Source organism: Hyla sarda, chromosome 1 (genome assembly GCF_029499605.1).
Source record: "Hyla sarda isolate aHylSar1 chromosome 1, aHylSar1.hap1, whole genome shotgun sequence".
In the NCBI taxonomy this organism is placed as follows: domain Eukaryota; kingdom Metazoa; phylum Chordata; class Amphibia; order Anura; family Hylidae; genus Hyla; species Hyla sarda.
The window spans coordinates 527,781,481-527,799,760 of NC_079189.1; the positions used below are offsets into that span (position 1 = coordinate 527,781,481).

The 18,280-nt window shown below is 42.1% G+C and overlaps 1 protein-coding gene across 3 annotated transcripts in view; it reads left to right on the forward strand.

The window, feature by feature from the left end:
* Positions 1-18,044, forward strand: part of RASGRF2 (Ras protein specific guanine nucleotide releasing factor 2) — a 318,216-nt gene extending 300,172 nt beyond the window's left edge. For all 3 annotated transcript variants that reach the window (XM_056539370.1, XM_056539363.1, XM_056539353.1), the window contains 8 exons: positions 978-1,038; positions 1,272-1,375; positions 1,913-1,997; positions 3,037-3,234; positions 4,262-4,341; positions 5,680-5,797; positions 9,931-9,999; positions 16,597-18,044. In XM_056539370.1, coding sequence (XP_056395345.1) covers positions 978-1,038; positions 1,272-1,375; positions 1,913-1,997; positions 3,037-3,234; positions 4,262-4,341; positions 5,680-5,797; positions 9,931-9,999; positions 16,597-16,689 — 808 coding nt within the window. In that variant the 3' untranslated portion in view covers positions 16,690-18,044. The remainder of the gene's footprint in view (positions 1-977; positions 1,039-1,271; positions 1,376-1,912; positions 1,998-3,036; positions 3,235-4,261; positions 4,342-5,679; positions 5,798-9,930; positions 10,000-16,596) is intronic.
* The last annotated feature ends 236 nt before the right edge of the window (positions 18,045-18,280 follow it).

Here is an 18,280-nt window from a genome sequence, read left to right on the forward strand (position 1 = left end):
AAGCAAACTAGGTGAGCCTTAAAGACTTTTGACACCTTAAAGCATGTTTTTATTCCTGCTTTTTTAAGTACTGTATGGTATAAAGACATTTTTCCTCCATAGGTCTTTAAACATTCATCATGTGTGGGATGGGAGTTATGGTCACATCATTAAATAATAATAATCTTTTGGTACAAGGTAATAGGCATAAACAGTAGAAACAACAAAGTAAAATGCAAATTATTCAAATAACTAGAGATTGGAAAATTAAATTACCATATCTACATACTGGATACAGTATAGTATACATATAAAGTGCATGAGTCAAACAATTCATTACCAGAGCCAGATATGAGGGAATAGCCTGTAACTACAACTTCCACCCCAGATCCCAACATGTGTTTACCCCACGGCTTCCTCGGGGGCTCTGGGGTAGAGGCTAGAGTCATCAATAAATGTTTCTCTTTCCCAAAAAGTAGTGGGACAACTAGTCTGGATCTCTAGGGATCCCATCAATAGGTTGTCCCCTTACCATTAAGTGAAGGCATATCACTGTAAAAGGGGATCTGTTATCCTATGCCATCAGTGTGTAATGGGTGGGGGTTGAATCATCGAGACTTCCATCTTTCAGCTTCAACAGATACAGGGCAGGTCTCAGCCATGTGATGGATGTGTCTGGAATTGCAGTACACTAAAGTAAATGCTCAATTGTTTTTTTTCCATAAATGTTTCTAAACCACAGCATTAGGCGCACCTTTTATTGTGTCATTGCTACCCTTTTTTCTCCATTGACTTTGTAGACTTAGGTCAACAGGTGATCTATGATAGAACATATAACAACGTAGATATGCATCCCCCTGCTCATTATTACGACCCCCTGAACTGTCAGGAAATCAACCTTTTATAGGATTAGTAGAAGCATCTTTTGCTGGTTAGCCCTGAGTTATTTCTAGACTTTGGAAACTACTGAAAATAATCCTTATCTTCCTTGTCACCAGTGCCCTTTCTCAGGAAGAACTAGATGACTGCCACTTGATAATGGAGGACATCAGTGCCATGGTGAGCCCAGTTATATATATTAATTACAGGTTCAGCCCTATTAGTTTATACCATCATGTTGATTTCATTATGTGGACAATGGCAGTGGGTATGTTACTGTAGATTTCCATGCAGATCACCCCCATCACCCCACCCTAACCACCCATCCCCCAATAAGTATTAAATAAGTAATGTTGTTGTTTCTAACTGTCCAGAATGTTAATGAAGTTATGTGTTTTTTTTTCCTGGTGCAGACTGAAGGTCCCCCAACAGAATGTCTGGATACGTTGTCAGCAATGGAACTGGCAGAGCAAATCACACTTTTGGACCACATAGTGTTTAGGAGCATACCATATCAGTAAGACAATACTGTTATACCCCGAGCTTTGGCACCTATGTGTAGAACCCTCCCCTCCTGTAGGTAGTTTGCCCCTGTATGTTGGACCCTATGTAGATTGTTTGCCCACTGTATGTAGGACCCCTCTGTAGGTAGGACCCCTTCTTTGGATACAGCACTTTCCCCATCATTCCCATATTGTCACTCATATAGTCCCATCGTAAGCTGTTACTCTACATTTACTGCACTGTTTCTGCAGCTCGGTTCTCTGTAAAAATGTAGCTTGCTTCAACCATTCTCCTGCTCCTGTGTGCAGGTTGGACGGCTTCCTTGTCTATAAGATGGCGTCCTATTTAGGGGCATATGACGATCGGGGGGTAGGAGCTACATTTGTGCAGAGAACAAAGCTGCAGACAGAGTGCAGCATAAAGGTAAGTGCTGTCGCTCAGTGGCACACCTACAGATGTGCCACAACACACTTATGTGCCACGGCATACCGGTTGATAAAAGGCTGCTATATTGTTTTCCGCATGCTAACTGGCTCTCTCTTGTTACCAGGGAATTTCTTGGCCAGGGGTGGATGAAACCAGATAAAAGCGGGAGGACACCATTTATAATGAAAACCAGCCAACATTTCAATGATGTGAGTATGCATTCAGATCTGTTTACAAACTAAAAGCATAGTACCATGAATCAATTGCTAGAAAATGGGATTGGTACTTAAAGGGGTATTCCAGGCCAAAACTTTTTTTTTATATATCAACTGGCTCCGGAAAGTTAAACAGATTTGTAAATGACTTCTATTAAAAAAAAATCTTAATCCTTACAATAGTTATTAGCTTCTGAAGTTGAGTTGTTGTTTTCTGTCTAACTGCTCTCTGATGACTCACGTCCCGGGAGCTGTGCAGTTCCTATGGGGATATTCTCCCATCATGCACAGCTCCCGGGTCGTGACATCATCATTGAGCAGTTAGACAGAAAACTTCAGACGCTAATAACTATTGGAAGGATTAAGATTTTTTAATAGAAGTAATTTACAAATCTGTTTAACCTTCTGGAGTCAGTTGATACATATAAAAAAGGTTTTGCCTGGAATACCCCTTTAAACATGACAGTGCACACCTATGCAATTTTTTTTTAGCTTAGTTGATGGTGCTGATCAGTTAGATTTTTTGCAATGAATGGGGGGAATGGCCTCTATTTTGGTTGTGCATGCTACCTATCTGCCCAAGGATATTTTAAACAGAACAGATATAGCTGGATCCTAGGCAAAGAGGGGTGAATCTATTTAGTGTCTGTTTCCATATGATGAGGTCATGGCCTTAGAACCTCAATTTTACATGTAAAGTAAACAGCAGTGACACAAAATAATCTATATATTTAATGTTCATGTCTTAGCATTTTGCAGCTGTATTTTGTGTGTTTGCTTTAACATGGGTATCGGTTGTATTGGGCAGACCATGTGCAACTACACAGAGGACATGTAGATAAAGGTCCATCCACTGTTCCCCTGCTGCATGCATTGCATGGAAGGTACTCTGCTAATAATTTCATAGCTGTTTACACTCATGGGCTGCCAACCTGTACATAGCTAGTCCTCATCTCCTTTAAAGATCTAGATACAATTGTATATGTATTCATTCCCGTGCCTAAAAAATCCATTCCATGTCTTTCTTTTCTAGATGAGTAACCTTGTTGCCTCAGAAATAATGAGTCACTCTGATATCACCTCTAGAGCTAGCTCCATTGAGAAGTGGGTGGTGGTGGCTGATATCTGCCGCTGCATGCACAACTACAACGGGGTGCTGGAGATCACCTCAGCCTTGAACAGAAGTGCAATCTACAGGCTGAAGAAAACTTGGGCCAAAGTTTCTAAACAAGTATGAAACCATGAACAAAGCATTTACATGTAGGAACCATGTCTATGGACATGAAAGTTGGATTGGGTCATAGATTCCAAGTTCTTATTATAGAAAATGTATTGTTGATCCAGTGATCCCATCATAGGCCCTGATTTACTAAGAGTAGAGTGTAGCTTTCTTTGTGAGTTTTCCCCCATGGTATTTACAAACTTTTCTCAATGTTTGGCTTTTCCCTACGTTTTTTTTTTTTTTTTTTTAACTGTTCTGAGCTGTCGTGTTTTCCAGAGCTCAAATCCACCACATTGTTTGTAGGAATATTAGTAAATATGTTGGGATTTTTCGAAACTGTCAGAGGCACGCCCCTTTTCATGGCAACCATGCCACCCTTTACAGGTTTTCTGAGTAAGACGGAGAGTTGGTTGCACAAGTGTGACACAATTTGGGCGCAAAACCCAAGAAAAACAGTTAGGATCACATTAATAAATTACCTGCTTAGAGTATTGTTTGGTGACTAGTTGCCTTTAAACAATAGGTAGATTTCTGATGAAACATTTATTTTGTAGAGAGGAGGCCCAGCCTAGGTTAGCTGCATATTACAGTGCAGGCGCCATGATTAGTATGCAGAGTATAGGCAAGTTATCCACATATAAGGCTCGGAGTTGTGAGCTGCGCTCTGAGTATGGTAGGAGCTGTCAGTCCTGCAGAGCAGAGAGAGACATGAAGCCAACATATGGGCAATGCTCTGGCACTTTAGCAGCTCTCCTCCACCTCTTTGACACTAATTCCCAGGACAGAAACATGATTTTAAGACTTATAAAATGGCCAACGATTTTACAAAAGCTAATGCTCATGTTATTGCACTATTATCTGTCAACCATTGCCTTTAACTCACAACATCCACATGGGCTGACAGATTCCCTTTAAGTTTTATTTTACAAGGTTCTATCTACTCCTGCTACCCTATGACTATATATCAATTTTAAATGAATCATATCTTAACATTTATAAATTTTACTTTTCTTTTTTTTTTTTTTTTTTTTTTTAGACTAAAGCTCTTATGGACAAACTTCAGAAGACTGTCTCATCGGAAGGGAGATTCAAAAATCTTAGAGAAACTCTTAAAAAGTATGTTTGATTCCAGAGCTAAATGCATCAAAACTTATTTAGCTAAAAGTAGTTACAGTTTTAACCTAGCATGTAATACTTTGTAGTCCTCTGAAGTTACCTTTTGACATTCAGCGCTCAAATTACAACCTTTTAACAGTATGGCAATTTTGGGTTTATAGTCACAGTTGCAACTAGGCCTGTACCTGAGGTGACCATAACTCCAGCCATATAAATGTGCTTTCACATAATATTATAAAAGATCAATAAGCCTTTAAAGGTACCTGTCACTAGCGTCACCCGCAATAACCTGCTGGTACAGGGTAATATTGTGGGTAATGCTGATTCCAACACTGTTTACATTTTTTCCTGTGTGACCCCGTTCCAGAGTTATGCCACTTCTGCCTGCCTGACTCAGCCCTGTGCAATGCCCTCTTCATAAATATTCATGGCTCCATTCTCTACATGGAACATGATGTCACAGTCATGTGACCAGTACATGTGGCGGTAGAGCTCAGCAGTGCAGGATAGAAGAGAAAGTGGGTGAAGGACCTGTGATGATGATCATGTGATAGTTGTCAGGCAGGCAGAAGAGTGCACCAGGTGGCTGAGAACTCCCCCAGTACACCAGAGCACTTCATTTGCATATTTCTGGGCATCATTTGGGAAAGGGGCCATATAGAAAAAACAGTGTTGAAATCAACATCACCCGCACTATTACCCTGCACCAGCAATTTTTTTCAGGGTGATACTGGTGATAGATTTCATTTAAAGAAGCTCTCCAGCTAATTTTGTCTTGTACATGTCAGACTAACTCACCACCAGTATTCTAGCAGTGTCATTTGTTTTATCCAAGCTCAGCTGCATCCATACATATTAAGTCATTTTCACTATTGCAGTTGGATCAGATGGCCTCCACTCAGAACAGTAGAAAATGCCATGCTCTACTATGTTGACAGGATGTCAGTCTCTCCTGTTTGTCTGACTTCCTGTGACCTACAGGATTACATTATCACCTATCAGACCCCTCCCCACCAAGCTTTGCCTTCTTTGTTCATCTGTTTATCTAAGGGAGTAAGAGTGCAATGAGGTGAATCTATACAATGATAAACTACAGAGGAATAAAACTTCCCTGACTCACACTGCCTGTCTCTGCCACTAAATCCTAGTGTTAATTCCATTCATGATGATTTTTGGGAGCACAATTTACAACTGTATTGGAGGCCCTGTGGGCAGTTATATTACATGATAGAACCCCAGTGCACAGTATGATTTTCGTAAATGGATAATATGACATACAGTTGTGAGCAGGATAAACCTATAACTGTTTGTTTCCTATTTTGTGTGAATGTTTTTCAGCTGTAACCCTCCTTCTGTACCCTACCTGGGAATGTACCTAACCGACTTGGCATTCATTGAAGAGGGCACACCAAACTTCACTGAAGAAGGCCTTGTAAATTTTTCTAAGATGCGAATGGTCAGTAAAATTACAAAATATCCCAAAATGAAAAGGCTTTGGTGAACTGTGACATAATGTTATTACTTGACAAATGTAAAAAAAAAAGACATGAACCATATACTGTATCCTTTTTTCTTTAAATAATATATCTACATATCAACCAGCTGTTTTAAAATGGAGTTCTTTGGTTATGACAATTCTTCCTAGTCAGAAGGGTTCCATTTGTCCCCCTCTGGACTGCCAGTGATCTTGCACCTGTAATCTTTGGGTAAAGCTGGTAGTGTGTGTTTAATTTCCCTGCAGTGCCACCACAGGGTAAACTACTTAGTACACAGTATTAATTCCCTCTAGTCAATTGTTTAAATGTCTGTGTAATGCAGGACAGGACTGGTCTTCCAAAGAAACAAACACTCTTTGTAAATGCTATCCATGTTGGCCAAGAGAGGAGGATTCTGGACATGGGACCCCCCAGGATTCTCTTAAACTAGACAACCCAAAGTGGTCAGCTGATGCCCCTAATCTGATGGAAAAATATTAACTTCATTCATAATTGCCCATTATAACTAAATAACAATTTCTCAATGAAGAAAAACAGATAGTTGGAGGTACTCAATCTATAAATTTTCCGAGAACTCTGCTCTGGTGTTATCTTCCTACCACCCAATACTAAAATCTAAAGAAATATTAACAAATGGCAGGTTCTCAAGGACTGCTTTTAAATGCCGCTGTGAATGGAAATGAGTGCATGGATGGATGATGTGGGACTATAGATGTCAGTCAGTGATATGTGTCAGATGGATATGTAATGGTGTGAAAAATAAATAAATAAATAAAATATTCAAAGTGATTTTGTTAGTTGAGAGGAGATGGTGGAATATATGTATTCACTTGAGGCAAACGTGTGAGTGTGAGGTGGTTGAGAATTAGCTACTGATTGTATCTCATGGTTGAATGAAAAGTTAGGTGGTCATGAATGTGAAAGAAAAAATGGGGGAAAAATTTATAAATAAAAATGGGTGAAAGTATGGTTGTGTTAGCTGGAAAAAAAAATTTCAATAACAAAACAATCGAATTAGTCAAACTTATCATTGAAAGAAGGAAGAAAGTTGTAAACCAACTATAAAAGGAACTAACCACCTTAAAATAGAGTTGGAAACATTCGAGACAAATTACGAATACTATCAATCCACGATTATACATTCGTTCAACAAACTGGAACAAGAAATAATAGATAAAAAATCAGGAAAAATATATAAAAAACAAACCAACCAACATACGCATCCATCAAGCTACAATGGATACACCATTCTGGAAAGAAAATCATAACACGAAAGAGCATTTTAAACCGGTTATAAATTATACCATACCGACCAACAATAGATATGCTTCACTCTTACAGACACCACAAACCCATAGGAGTGATTTTTTAGGACATGGAACATACCACCAGAGACGATCACCGAATTCATATCAGGATCAACAAAACCACAGACATTGGACAAAAGGACAAGCAATACACAAGCATTACCAACAAAAAGAAGAGAAACTAAGAAGAACAGAAGGAACGGTGAAACAACCACTACTACCTCAGAAACAAGGGACAGCACTACAGAAAACGACACTACCCCAGGAACTAAGAAAAAACTAGATCATTTTATCAGCTCAGATCCACCAGACAGGCAGGGAAGAAATAAGAAACATATTAGAAACAACAACAAATATAAACACACTATCAACTACGAATATAACAAGAGGAAACAGAAAAAGAGAACTAGACACCGGAGACAAACTAATAGACTTAGACAAGACTCTGATTCGCAAGAAAAGGATGGAGAAGAACATTGAATACAAAACACAGCAATAATTAATTTAAGTCCAATAGAACTAACAGAGGATCAACAAAAATTATTAAACAAAGGACTCAAATTTGCCCCCACACATGGAGCCAACAAGTTTGATATCTATGTTGGTATAGAAAAGTTCATAAGGAATTTGAGACTGAAGAAATTTTTCTTCAAAAATCCGAAGCAATGGAAAGCCACTACATACAATCAACATTCTATCCTACTCAGGAAGTAAGTGGAGAAATGAATGCTTTTAGATTTGCAGTAGCGAATGAAATCAGAAATAAAAAAACCTCCACCAACAAGCCAAAAAGTAATCTGACACAGAAACAAATCGCAGCAATTAAGCAACTCCAAGAAAACAACCAGATCACTATCCATCCAGCTGATAAAGGTGGAGCAATCATAGTATGGGACACAACTAATTACATAAAAGAATGTTATAGACAACTAGAGGACCACGAGACTTATGAACATCTATCAAAAAATCCGACATTGGAATACACGAAACAATTGGAAGAACTATGCACTATACTTGAAGGATACAACAGACACAATTACCATGGTGGAAAATTTACATTGGCGAGAGGGCTGGATACTGGGAACCCTAGACGTCAGCTCCCTATATACATGCATTAACCACGAACAGGGAATACAAGCTGCTTACTATTTTTTATTTGAAGCAAGAGATCTCCCACCAGCCCAAATTGGCTTTTTAACAGAAAGCATCAAATTCATTTTAAACCACAACTATTTTTATTTTGACAAACAATTTTATCGTCAAAAAGTAGGTACTGCCATGGGGACCAGATTTGCACCAAGCTATGCAAATCTATTCATGGGCTATTGGGAAAACGTGTTTGTTACCCAGTACCTGGGCGCAGATCTGGTCCTATGGCAGAGGTATATCGCTGACATTTTAATGGTATGGCGAGGGACGAATGAAAACTTAATACAATTTTTACCTTTTATTAACATCAATGATTTTAATCTGAAATTTACCCCTCTAACCAGCAGCACATATGTTGAATTTTTGATCTAAAAATAATGGTAGCAGGTGAAAAATTGGTATGCCAAGCTTTTAAAAAAACAATGGCAAGGAATTCATACATTTTATTTGAAAGCTGTCATTTGCCTAGATGGCTCCTAAATGTCCCTCAGGAACAATTTAGGAGATTAAAAAGAAATTGCACAAACTATGAAACATTTGAAGAAGAAGCTAAAGAATTAACCAAGGACTTTATAGAAAAAAATTATCCAGAAAACATACTAACGAAAGCACTCGAGAAAATAAGACAACAAGATAGAAAATCATATTTTGAAGAACGAAAAACATAACACAAGAATGAAGATAATTCTTCCATACAACAACCAGTTCAAGACAGTAGAACACATTATAAACAAACACTGGCCTTTACTCAAACAAGATAAAACTCTAGCACCATTATTAACAGATAAAGCCACAATTATTTATACTAAGGCGCCAAACCTAGGAATCAAGATAGTGCCTACCACAAAACAACCCAGCCAAAATGTAACCACCAACCCACAGCAAACTTGGCTATCCTTGAAAGGTTTTTTTTTTAGTTGCGGAAGATACAAGAACTGTCAGCAGAGGAAATTCCCAAAGAAGACAAATTATATCCTCAACCACCAACTCTCATCAACATAGAATTGATTAACTACTTACCTGCGACAGTTATCTACATAATAACATGTCATTGTCAAAAACAGTACATTGGCCGCACTAAAAAGGAGTTTAAAAACAAGAATTGGCGAACATATATATAATATAAAAACCGGTTACATGAACCATTGCTTATCGTCACATTTTAAAGAATGCCATGATCAAGATCCCACCTGTATAACTTTTAGGGCCATACAATCAGTAAAGAAAGATTGGCCCGGTGGCAACCATACAGCAGAAATGTCCCGGATCGAAAGTTGCAATATTTATGAATTTCAGACACTGGCACCTTATGGCCTAAATTCAGAATTGGAGATTTTTGGCTTTCTTTCTTAATCATTTTTTAATATTATTTTAATTTTTTTTTTATTTAATTATTATTATAAATATTATGTTTTACATAAATTTTTTATATATTTTACTCTATGCATTCCATCGTTACATAAAAAAAAATATTTATTTATTTAATTTTCAGACCATTACATATCCATCTGACACATATTACTGACTGACATCTGACTGTCTGCATTCAAATAGTTTGAGGTCTAGAAATGATTGTCATACAGATGATGTCATACATTTAGAAATGTTTTTATATTTATATATTTTTTTTTTTATAGATATCACATATTATTCGAGAAATTCGCCAGTTCCAGCAGACTCCGTACAGGATAGAACACCAGCCTAAGGTAACAGTACAGGGGTAACAGTCCAGGGGGTGGAGCTTACAATAAGAAAAAAAATGATATATAAGCACCAATAAATATGATGTATTAGTAAGTGTAATATGGATTGCCTGTCAGCTATTACTAATGTGTTGTTACGCCTAGCGCTCCGGGTCCCCGCTCCTCCCCGGAGCGCTCACGGCGTCTTTCTCCCTGCAGCGCCCCGGTCAGTCCCGCTGACCGGGAGCGCTGCACTGTTTTGGCCGTTGGGGATGCGATTCGCACAGCGGGACGCGCCCGCTCGCGAGTCGCATCCCAGGTCACTTACCCGTCCCGGTCCCCTGCTGTCATGTGCTGGCGCGCGCGGCTCCGCTCTCTAGGGCGCGCGCGCGCCAGCTCTCTGAGACTTAAAGGGCCAGTGCACCAATGATTGGTGCCTGGCCCAATTAGCTTAATTGGCTCCCACCTGCTCCCTGCCTTTATCTAGTCTCCTCCCTTGCACTCCCTTGCCGGATCTTGTTGCCTTGTGCCAGTGAAAGCGTTTAGTGTGTCCAAAGCCTGTGTACCTGAACTTCTGCTACCCATCCTGACTACGAACCTTGCCGCCTGCCCCCGACCTTCTGCTACGTCTGACCTTGCTTCTGCCTACTCCCTTGTACCGCGCCTATCTTCAGCAGCCAGAGAGGTGAGCCGTTGCTAGTGGATACGACCTGGTCACTACCGCCGCAGCAAGACCATCCCGCTTTGCGGCGGGCTCTGGTGAAAACCAGTAGTGGCTTAGAACCGGTCCACTAGCACGGTCCACGCCAATCCCTCTCTGGCACAGAGGATCCACTACCTGGTAGCCGAATCGTGACAGTAGATCCGGCCATGGATCCCGCTGAGGTGCCGCTGCCAAGTCTCGCTGATCTTCCCACGGTGGTCGCTCAGCAATCGCAGCAGATTGCCCAACAAGGACAGCAGCTGTCGCAGTTGACCGCCATGTTACAGCAAATTCTGCCTCTGCTACAGCAGCAACCATCTCCTCCGCCAGCTCCTGCACCTCCTCCGCAGCGAGTGGCCGCTCCTAACCTCCGCTTGTCCCTGCCGGACAAATTTGATGGGGACTCCAGACTCTGCCGTGGATTTTTGTCTCAGTGTTCCCTGCATATGGAGATGTTGTCAGACTTGTTTCCTACTGAACGGTCTAAGGTGGCATTCGTAGTAAGTCTTCTTTCAGGAAAGGCCTTGTCTTGGGCCACACCGCTCTGGGACCGCAATGATCCTGCCACAGCCACAGTCCAGTCCTTCTTTGCTGAAGTCCGAAGTGTCTTTGAGGAACCTGCCCGAGCCTCTTCTGCTGAGACTGCCTTGCTGAACCTGGTCCAGGGTAATTCTTCCGTTGGCGAGTACGCCATACAATTCCGTACTTTTGCTTCTGAACTATCCTGGAATAATGAGGCTCTCTGCGCGACCTTTAAAAAAGGCCTATCCAGTCGCATCAAGGATGTGCTGGCCGCACGAGAGATTCCTGCCAACCTCCAAGAACTCATCCATTTGGCTACCCGCATTGACATGCGTTTTTCTGAGCGACACCAAGAGCTCCGCCAGGAAAAAGACTTAGATCTCTGGGCACCTCTCCCACAGCATCCTTTGCAGTCTTCGCCTGGGCCTCCCGCCGAGGAGGCCATGCAAGTGGATCGGTCTCGCCTGACCCAGGAAGAGAGGAATCGCCGTAGAGAAGAAAATCTCTGTCTGTACTGTGCCAGTACTGAGCATTTCTTGGTGGATTGCCCTATCCGTCCTCCACGCCTGGGAAACGCACGCACGCACCCAGCTCACGTGGGTGTGGCATCTTTTGCTTCTAAGTCTTCTTCTCCACGTCTCACGGTGCCCGTGCGGATTTCCTCTACAGCCAACTCCTCCATTTCAGCCGTGGCCTGCTTGGACTCTGGTGCCTCCGGGAATTTTATGTTGGAGTCCTTTGTTAATAGATTCAGCATCCCGGTGACCCGTCTCGTCAAACCGCTCTACATTTCCGCGGTCAACGGAGCCAGATTGGACTGCACCGTGCGTTACCGCACAGAACCCCTCCTGATGTCTATCGGACCCCACCACGAAAGGATTGAGTTCTTCATTCTCCCCAACTGTACCTCTGAGGTCCTCCTCGGTCTGCCTTGGCTCCGGCTTCATTCCCCCACCATTGATTGGACCACCGGGGAGATCAGGAACTGGGACTCTGCCTGCCACAGGAAGTGTCTCTCCCCCCCTCCCAGTCCCATCAGGCAAGCCTCTGTGCCTCCCCATGGCCCCCGTCCTGGTGTCACACTGCCCCGTGCCAGGCCTCGCCCTCTGCCCTCCCTCCCCATTCCCACTCCTGCTGTACTGCCTGCCGTTGAGGAAACCCTCCATTCTTTCCTGGTGTCCTCATCCCAGGGGAGGCAGTTACCGGACAAAGAGAAGGGGAGACCTAAGGGGGGGGGTACTGTTACGCCTAGCGCTCCGGGTCCCCGCTCCTCCCCGGAGCGCTCACGGCGTCTTTCTCCCTGCAGCGCCCCGGTCAGTCCCGCTGACCGGGAGCGCTGCACTGTTTTGGCCGTTGGGGATGCGATTCGCACAGCGGGACGCGCCCGCTCGCGAGTCGCATCCCAGGTCACTTACCCGTCCCGGTCCCCTGCTGTCATGTGCTGGCGCGCGCGGCTCCGCTCTCTAGGGCGCGCGCGCGCCAGCTCTCTGAGACTTAAAGGGCCAGTGCACCAATGATTGGTGCCTGGCCCAATTAGCTTAATTGGCTCCCACCTGCTCCCTGCCTTTATCTAGTCTCCTCCCTTGCACTCCCTTGCCGGATCTTGTTGCCTTGTGCCAGTGAAAGCGTTTAGTGTGTCCAAAGCCTGTGTACCTGAACTTCTGCTACCCATCCTGACTACGAACCTTGCCGCCTGCCCCCGACCTTCTGCTACGTCTGACCTTGCTTCTGCCTACTCCCTTGTACCGCGCCTATCTTCAGCAGCCAGAGAGGTGAGCCGTTGCTAGTGGATACGACCTGGTCACTACCGCCGCAGCAAGACCATCCCGCTTTGCGGCGGGCTCTGGTGAAAACCAGTAGTGGCTTAGAACCGGTCCACTAGCACGGTCCACGCCAATCCCTCTCTGGCACAGAGGATCCACTACCTGGTAGCCGAATCGTGACATGTGTACACCTAAAGTGGCCCTTTTGGGTTATAAGAGAACATTATTTACTGATATACTTTATGGTATTAAAGTGATATAGGAGCATTACTTTGTACTACTATTACTTTTAGTTACATTTGGATTTGCAAGTAAAGAATCTTGTATAATTGTCTTAAGACTTTTTTTTTATAATAAATTTATAGGGAAACCAACAGCAGTCCATACTTCTTCTGGTATAGTATGTGCTCATGACATGATTACCATGTTACCTTTCTTGTCGGTTGCATACTTTTGGTGAAAAATTGATTCATATCAATGTGCAAATTAGGGTGTTTGGTGGACTGGATGTGTCACTTAGCCCCTTAGAGCAACACTACACCTGCCCGCCAGCTACAGTAAGAACCCATTCTAATGTATATTTATTAACCCTTCTGCAGTGTCGTAGATGATTTCAGCATCGAGATCTCACAATTACACAGTAACAATGCTGGGAAACCGTGCCGTTGTTGTTACTGCAGAAACACGAGATCTCTGTGCTGGATTCAGCAAGGTCACTGCAGGGGAGGTTGCTGAATATACATAAGGAGGCATTCTTACTAGAGCTGGCGGGCAGGTGTAGTGGCGCACTTAAAGGACATCTGCAGCGTGATTAACACTTATCCCCTATCCACAGGATAGGGGATAAGTGTTTGATCGCGGGGGGTCCGACAGCTGGGACCCCCTGTGATCTCCTGTACTCGGCTTTCCCATGCAGGGGGTGTGCTGGCCGCAGCATGACGTTGCAGCCGGCACGCCTCCTCCATACATCTGTATGGGAGAGGCGGGGAGGCAACGTCGACCTCTAGGTCGACACTATGTCACCATGAGCGCTAATGGCGGCGCCCCATTACAGCGTCACTGTATGGGGACGGGGAGGAAACGGGGCGTCACCGTCGACCTCTAGGTCGACGCTACATCACCATGAGCGCTAATGGCGGCGCCCCGTTAGGGAGATCGAGGGGGGTCCCAGCGGTCGGACCCCCCCCCCCTCCCGCAATCAAACACTTATCCCCTATACTGTGGATAGGGGATAAGTGTCATACCGCTGCAGTTGTCCTTTAAGGGCTAAGTAATGCCCCACCCCCAGTGCACCAAACACCCTACTGTACATACTGCTGTTAATACATTTTTCACAAAAACTCTGCAGGAGGCAGGCTAAAGAAAGTTGGCATGGTCATTGTGTCCCGAGTATTATCAGTCTATACCAGCATGGACTAACCTTTCCCTTTAAAATAAAGAGGTGCAAGGATGACTTGCTGTGCATCCATGTGCCCCCTGCAGCCAATCCCTTGCAGTGGTCACATAGATGTATGTGATATTATCACTGCCGCAAAATTGACAGCGTTTGGCTGAGCCCGCTGGAGCATCAGTCCTGGAGGAGCTGGGGACTGTTTTATGTATTTTTTTTTTTTTTTTTTTAAAGGAACATTGATTGTACAGGAAGCTACCTTCAGTTGGTGGCACTGTAGAAAAAGTTATTTTCCTTCAGAATATTAGCTACTTTGCACTCCTTTTACGAAATGCAATGTATGGTTTGTAAGACACCAAACAATGCAATGGAGCAATGCATGACTTATTGACTGTACATAGCATGTAATGTAAATACAGCATGACTCAGCAAGTCACCCATCACTTTAGGACGTGGTGGAGATTTGGGGCTATGGCAGGTTTTACAAGTCCGCTTTTTTTTTTGGTAAATAGATCTCACGTGTCAGAAAAAATGATGTATGGCTCTATAAATATAGCGTGAACACCATTCTTTTTAATACATTTACACCAGCCACAGTTATATTACCTCTTTAATGATGCAGGAAGTATATTTACGTCCTGCGCCGACTCCATCAATGGCCGGGACCCACGGCTAATACCGGACATCACCAATCTTGGTGATGCCAGGTGTTATCAAAGTTGATCGCTGCATCTGAAGTGAAAGCTTCCTGGCAGCTCAGTGGTGCAGTTCGGGACCGCCGTGTTGAAATTGCGGCATCCCAAACAGCTTGCAGGATGCGAGGAGGATCCCTACCTGCCTCCTGAGCGTCCGATCGCCAAATGACTGCTCCGTGGCTGAGATCCAGGCAGGAGCAGTCGAGCGGTGATAACACTGATCAATGCAGTGCTATTGCATGGCAGTGATCAATGTAGGAAATCAGTGTGTGCAATGTTATAGTCCCCTATGGGGGCTATAAAATTGCAAAAAAAGAGAAAATAAAGTGTTAATAAATGTGATGTAACCCCTTCCCTAATAAAAATCTAAATTACCCCCCTTTTCCCATAAAAAAAAAGATGTAAATAAAAATAAATGTAAACATACGTGGTATCGCCGTGTGTGTAAATGTCCGAACTATAAAAATATATTGTTAATTAAACCGAACGGTCTATTCCGTACATGTAAAGAAATTCCAATGTCCAAAAGAACGTATTTTTGGTCACTTTTTATACCATAAAAACATTTATAAAAAGTGATCAAATAGTCTGATCAAAACAAAAATGGTACCGATAAAAACTTCAGATCACGGTGCAAAACATAAGCCCTCATACATCCCCATATGCAGAAAAATAAAAAAAAGTTATAGGGGTCAGAAAAGGACATTTTTAAACGTATAAATCTTCGTGCATGTAGTTATGATTTTTTCCAGAAGTACGACAAAATCAAACCTATATAAGTAGGGTATCATTTTAATCGTATGGACCTACAGAATAAAGATAAGGTGTAATTTTGGCGTAGAAACGGAAGCCCCCAAAAGTTACAAAATGTCATTTTTTGTTCAATTTTGTCGCACAATGATTTTTGGTTTCACTGTAAATTTTTGGGTAAAATGACTGATGTAATTACAAAGTAGAATTGGTGGCGCAAAAAAATAAGCCGCCATATGGATTTTTAGGTGGAAAATTGAAAGGGTTATGATTTTGAAAAGGTAAGGAGGAAAAAACAAAAATGCAAAAACTGTCCTTAAGGGGTTAAATTGTCTTAATAAACCTAAGGCCCCTTTACACAGGCCGGCCAAATATTGGTTGAATGAGAGTTTATAAGAATGATTATTCCCGATATTTGACCAGTCTAAAAAGCCAGCAATTAGCCGATGAACATGAAAATGCTCTTTCTTTGGCTGATCAGATCTTTTATGCAGGTCTAAAGACCATCATTAGTCGGCATCACATGGACCAATGGAAATGGGGGATATTTGGCCAACAGTTATGAATTTATAGTTGTATAAAAGATCATTGAATAAGCATTGATCAATGAGATCAAAACTTGTTCTAGGTACCTGCTACACCCATGTAAAAGGGCCCCAAGGCCTGCATTAACTAACTGCAATTACAAACCTGAAAATGTGAACATACCTTATACAGACAAGTTTTATAGTGTGAACCTACCTAAGAATTATGAACTTACGAACACAAAATGTGAACTTTTTTTGTTTCGTCATTAAGGTCATTCAGTTCCTCTTGGACAAGTCGGGGGTCTTGGATGAAGATACTCTCTATGAATTATCCTTAAGAATTGAACCAAGGCTCCCAGCATGAAAAGATTTAATGTGTGTGTCTCGAGGCAACACACATTTCACATCATAAACCGAATTATGCATGCCGTGCCTAGCAGAGAGCAGAACGACACCCTTTCAATGAAAGCAGACAATGCCGCTGGTGCTTTATAGCAAGCATGAGAGAACGGAACTAAAACAAGAATGTGTGCGGGCATTGTGCTAGTCAGATATGTATGCTGTAAGAAGAAACAACAATGAAAAGCAATGCTGACGTCACTGCGACAGCTTGAATATCTACAAAGTACAAGGTGTTTGAGACTGGAGACCTAAGAAGAGAGAAAAGAAGAGTATGGAGTGAATCGCCTTTAATGTGAAAATTTCACTGTGTGCTAAGGTATCAGAGCGCATCCAAAGGGGAGAGTCGTGACTAGTCAAGTGACACTGTCCTTACTGTAATGAATTGCAGTGTAATGTGCAAATAACAAGGCTAAATCTTTGCATGGAGAAGTATATTATCCTAATGTCATAATGAAGAGACAATGATAGGAAGTGGCGTTTCAGTTTCTGTGTTCACAAGCACGTAATTTATAACCCGCATCTCCAGAAAAGCTAAAGAGACACATTTCATCATTTTCAGGCTTTTAACGTCCTGTAAAAAAAAGTGATATGAGCCGCCGGTTTTCTCTGTGTTTTATTATTCATTTTACACCATGTTTCTAAGCACTAAACATCTCAGACCAGCTGCAAACCGCACTATCATTTTCTACTGGCTCTACTACTGACACTGTGGGTATTGTAGATAACTGCACTGCCTGGCAAACAGATATTTAACAGTGGGTTTTGTCTTTTATTCCTTATTTTGATGACTATTGATGCATTTCTATAGTTGTTTCCCCTATAGAGCATATCATGTTTTGCTATTTTTTGTTCTTTTCAGGAGCTGCTGTTTATTATTTTGTGGCAAAATTAATTTACCGTACTTATTATTATTTAATTATTTTTTTTTTGCTTGCGCCAGGAATGTATAGCCGAATAATCTGTACAGCCCAAATAGATAGTCAGACATTATTTTTATGAAGTGTTTTGGAGATATTGGGCATCAGTGGAGCGAAACTAAACATCAAGATAACATGTACATTGCAACTTCACGTCACACAAAAAAAGAAAGCAAATATCAATGGGAAATTTGTAAATATGCCATAAAGTTGCCGTATTTTATGTTAAGAAGAAGAGTGCACTGCAACACGTTGCAAGAAATGCCTTGTAAATTAGAGGCTGGAGACCACAGGGAGAATCCTTGGCTTGTTTCCCATAATAAATTTACCTATAATATGAATGTGAACAGATTATTTCATTTATTAAACATAAATGTGAAGTGCATGGAATCACGAGTATGAACAATGATATTTCCTACAGGAGCCTATCCGATTCAAGCGTTCAAAATGTCACCTAAACAGCAATACTGTTAAATTGTGCAATATTTAGGCCTGTGCTTCATGATGACATGATATTGCCTGTAGCCCAGATTAGTGCATACTGACCTCGGTACCAGGAGGCAACCCCTGGAAACTGCACCAATGGAGAGGTAAATAGAAATGTGTTCACTCAGGTGGCATGGGTGACAAGGGAAT